Here is a 3,762-nt window from a genome sequence, read left to right as displayed (position 1 = left end):
CTTTCATTCACAGGACAGAGGGTACACTATCTCATGGAGCCCCCGCGGGGGGAGGGCGATGAACCTCCCCCACAAAACGACAATGAGCAGCTACTGAATAAGGAAGAAAATGGAACTGCAAACCAGAACGAGGACAATGAGGATCTGAAATTTCAACAGACAAAACAAGACGAAAAGCCACCAGAGGTACGCTCAGCTACATGCAAACCCGTTGCCTCTGTGCACCCAAAGGTAGAACTACCAGGCCATCGAATCAATGCGAAGATATAGTACATGAAAGATCACGCTTTAATAGGGAAGTTCATCGGTCTGTGGCCGACTGAGAAGGCATTAAGGAGCTGGATAAATGTGAAATGGCACCCAAAGGGACATATAACCCTGCAGTTAGGACCAAAAGGGTTCTTCACTGCTATCTTCAACTGCCTGGAGGACAGAAACAGGGTCCTGGATGGAGGGCCTTACTTCTTTAATGCAGTCGGTCTGTTTCTCAGAGGATGGGTGGAACGCTTCAACCCGGACAAGGAGGATCTTAGCTGGGCTCTGGTTTGGATCCGCTTATACTCGCTGCCGGTGGAATATTGGGAGGAAGACTCCCTACAGGCGATTGGAAATGCTCTGGGCGAGTTTGTAAAGGTGGCAGAGGAAACGAAAACATGTAGATACACCTCCTTTGCTCGTATTTGCATTTATATGAACCTCAACCAGGCTCTCCCAGATGCGGTAAGTATATCTCACTATGATATTGAATGGGTTCAGACGATTGACTATGAACATGTGCCTTTTAGATGTCGAAGATGTCACGCCTTGGGACATTTATTCAGAGACTGTCCGTTAACGCAAAAACCCTCTCCTGCCTCTGGTCCGGAAGCATCTGAAGCAGACGGCTTTATCAAAGTAACAAATCGCCGAAAATCTCACAAGAAACAAGCTTCAAAGCCCAAAGTGCCGCAAACCAGCCCCTCTGTGCCTTCAACAAGCAACAATTTTGGTGTTTTAGCTCACCAGCTGGATCTGCAAAATGGACTCTCCTACACCACCAGAGCCAGAGTCAATGAAAGACAACCACTCAAAGATGGCAAATCCCACAATGCCTCATGCAGATACTCAAGGTAAGGAAGCTTCTACCTCAGACAAGCAAAAAGAAATAATATGGAACACTCAAGTCATGCAGATGGAGATACCACATTCAAATGCCAGTCTAGAAGAGGAACCGATTGAAGAATCAAACTATCCACAGTTCATGGAGGAAGAAACAAAAGCAATAGATATTGGGGAACTGGACATCCCAGGTCTAGAAAAAGCTTGCACAACAAACAACTTTGACAACATTCCAGCGGGACAACTTAAGAATCTGGAAGAAGTCCTATCTCGGGCGCAGCGGCAAAAATCTTTAGGTATACAGACTGGAGGCCCCTGGGATGGAAGATTCATAGCCAAAGATATCAAAAAGCGGGGAAGGAAAACTGATCTACAGAGAACAATCAGAATAGGACAAATGCTAGTGGATTCCGGCAGGTATTCCAAGTTAACCAAGTACTACAACTCTGAAAACACTCCTTCCCAATGAAGTTAATCTCTTGGAATATAAGAGGGCTTAATAGCCCAAGGAAAACTCGAATTCTTAAAAACATGATAAAGCAAGAAAATCCTCAAGTCCTGTTCTTGCAAGAGACCAAATGCAATTCTAGTGCATTAGATAGATTAGCTGCTAAAATTTGGCCAGGGAGTCTTAATATAGCAGTGGATGCGGATGGAGCCTCTGGAGGCCTAGCGATTATCTGGGATTCAAGAGCTATCAGGCTCAACAATTTCCATGCACACAGGAATTTCCTTCAAGCAATCTTTCACATCATAGGCACAAATATACACGGGCTCTTAACTAATGTATATTTTCCACAGGAGACATCCCTTAAAGCAGGTATCCTAAACTCTCTCTCTGAAATTAACCATAACAGATCGCTCCCTCTATGGATTGCTGGAGGAGACTTCAATATGATTACAAGACTGGAAGAAAAAAGAGGAGGAAGATGCAGAGGAAGTCAGGAAGGGTCACTCCTAAAGGACTTCATTCAGACTAATTGGCTCATCGACCTTCCTTTCAATAATGGCGTATTTACCTGGAATAACAGAAGAGCAGGGAACCAGCAGATAGCTTCTCGGCTGGATAGGTTTTTGCTCTCGGACAATGCTATTCATCTCGGTGGAGACTTCGCAGCTTCCATCCTGCCATTCTCAGGATCTGATCACTGGCCCATTTCCCTCCAATGGTCTCGTCCGGGAAACAAGCTCCGTAGGCCATTTTGCTTTGAGGCCTTCTGGTTGTCCCATCCGGAGTACAGAGAACAACTTCTCTCCTCCTCTAGGCTCAAAAATGTTCTAATTCCAGCAAAATCTCAAGCACCTAAAAGGCAAGATCAAGCATTGGAATCATACATCCTTCGGCAATATCTTTCAGGGTAAAGCAGCCCTCGAGCTAGATATGAAGCAGCTACAGCAGAGGATTATTATTGATGGCCGTTCAGAGGACCTGTCAGAACAGGAAAAAACCCTTGAAACGCAACTAGCAGGAAGAGACATTGTGGCGGAAAAAATCAAGGGTCAGGTGGCTCAAATATGGAGAGAAAAACACTAAATTCTTTCATAGCACTACAATCCAGCGCAGGATGCATAATAATATAACTCATATTCAAAACGAGCAGGGAATCAAAGTGGAAAAGCATGAAGAAATTGAAACTGCATTATTAAATTATTTCAAGCAGATGCACCGAGAGCCAAACGGTGACAGATCACAGGCTATAGAGAAAATTACTCGAAATATTCCCAAACTTATCTCAGAAGAGCATAACCAAATGCTTCTCAAGCCTGTTGACCTCCAAGAGGTGGAACTTGCAGTGCGACAACTGAAAGCAGGCAAAGCCCCAGGCCTGGATGGATTTACCTCTAATTTTTTCCATAACTTCTGGGATCTGATCAAGATGGAAGTCTGGCAGGTGGTGGAGGAGTCTCGATCTTTGAGATGGATGTTTCCGGGGGTGAATGCTACTTTCATAGCCCTGGTTCCCAAGGTGGATCAGCCAAGCACACCTGACAAGTACAGACCGATAGCACTATGCAACATAATCTATAAGATTGTGTCTAAAATCATCGCCTCCAGGCTCAAACTTCTGCTTCCTCTCATCATCTCGCCCGAGCAATCCGGATATGTTGAGGGGAGGCAGATCACGGATGGGATCATCCTGACTCATGAAATAATTCACTCTCTGAAGATCTCTAAGAAGCCAGGTATGCTCCTCAAACTAGATCTTTCAAAGGCTTTTGATAGCCTAAGTTGGATGTATATTGAAAAAGTTCTAATGGCTTTTGGATTTGCTGCTCCCTGGGTTCGATGGATTATGAGCCTCATCTCCTCCTCTTTTTCTCAGTTTTAATCAATGGTATACCCTCTTCTACCTTTCATCCTACTCGGGGCATCAGGCAGGGAGACCCCCTCTCCCCTTTTCTGTTTGTAATCATGGCTGAGGGTTTAGGTCGCAGTATTAGGTCGGCTCAGCAATCCCAGTGTCTCAAAGGCCTTTCCTTTCATAATTCCCCTGCTTTCACTCACCAGCAATTTGTAGATGATAACATGCTTTTCGGGCATCCTTCGGTCCAGGAAGCTCGTCAGCTCAAAACCCTTTTGACGGACTTTTCGGAAGCCTCTGGAGCCTCTATCAATAACTCCAAATCTCAAATCTTTTTCTTTCATACCCCCTCTGTAACTCA

The 3,762-nt window shown here is 44.9% G+C and overlaps 1 protein-coding gene across 1 annotated transcript; it reads left to right on the top strand.

Moving 5' to 3' along the window:
- Window positions 1-273: 273 nt before the first annotated feature.
- Window positions 274-1,113, top strand: LOC149210331 (uncharacterized). Its single transcript, XM_089398934.1, has one exon. It carries the CDS (start codon window positions 274-276, stop codon window positions 1,111-1,113), a length of 840 nt encoding a protein of 279 aa, XP_089255060.1.
- The last annotated feature ends 2,649 nt before the right edge of the window (window positions 1,114-3,762 follow it).

This window comes from Pinus tabuliformis, chromosome 1_2 (assembly GCF_031772625.1).
Source record: "Pinus tabuliformis cultivar Carrire ecotype Pingquan chromosome 1_2, CPIR1, whole genome shotgun sequence".
NCBI lineage: Eukaryota > Viridiplantae > Streptophyta > Pinopsida > Pinales > Pinaceae > Pinus > Pinus tabuliformis.
The sequence above is the reverse complement of the archived record's forward strand: the minus strand, read 5'-3'. Positions and strand labels throughout refer to the sequence as shown.

What these genes read in the sequence shown, in the direction of transcription:
- LOC149210331 (XM_089398934.1), top strand. Translation starts at nt 274, where the DNA reads ATGAAAGATCACGCTTTAATAGGGAAGTTCATCGGTCTGTGGCCGACT.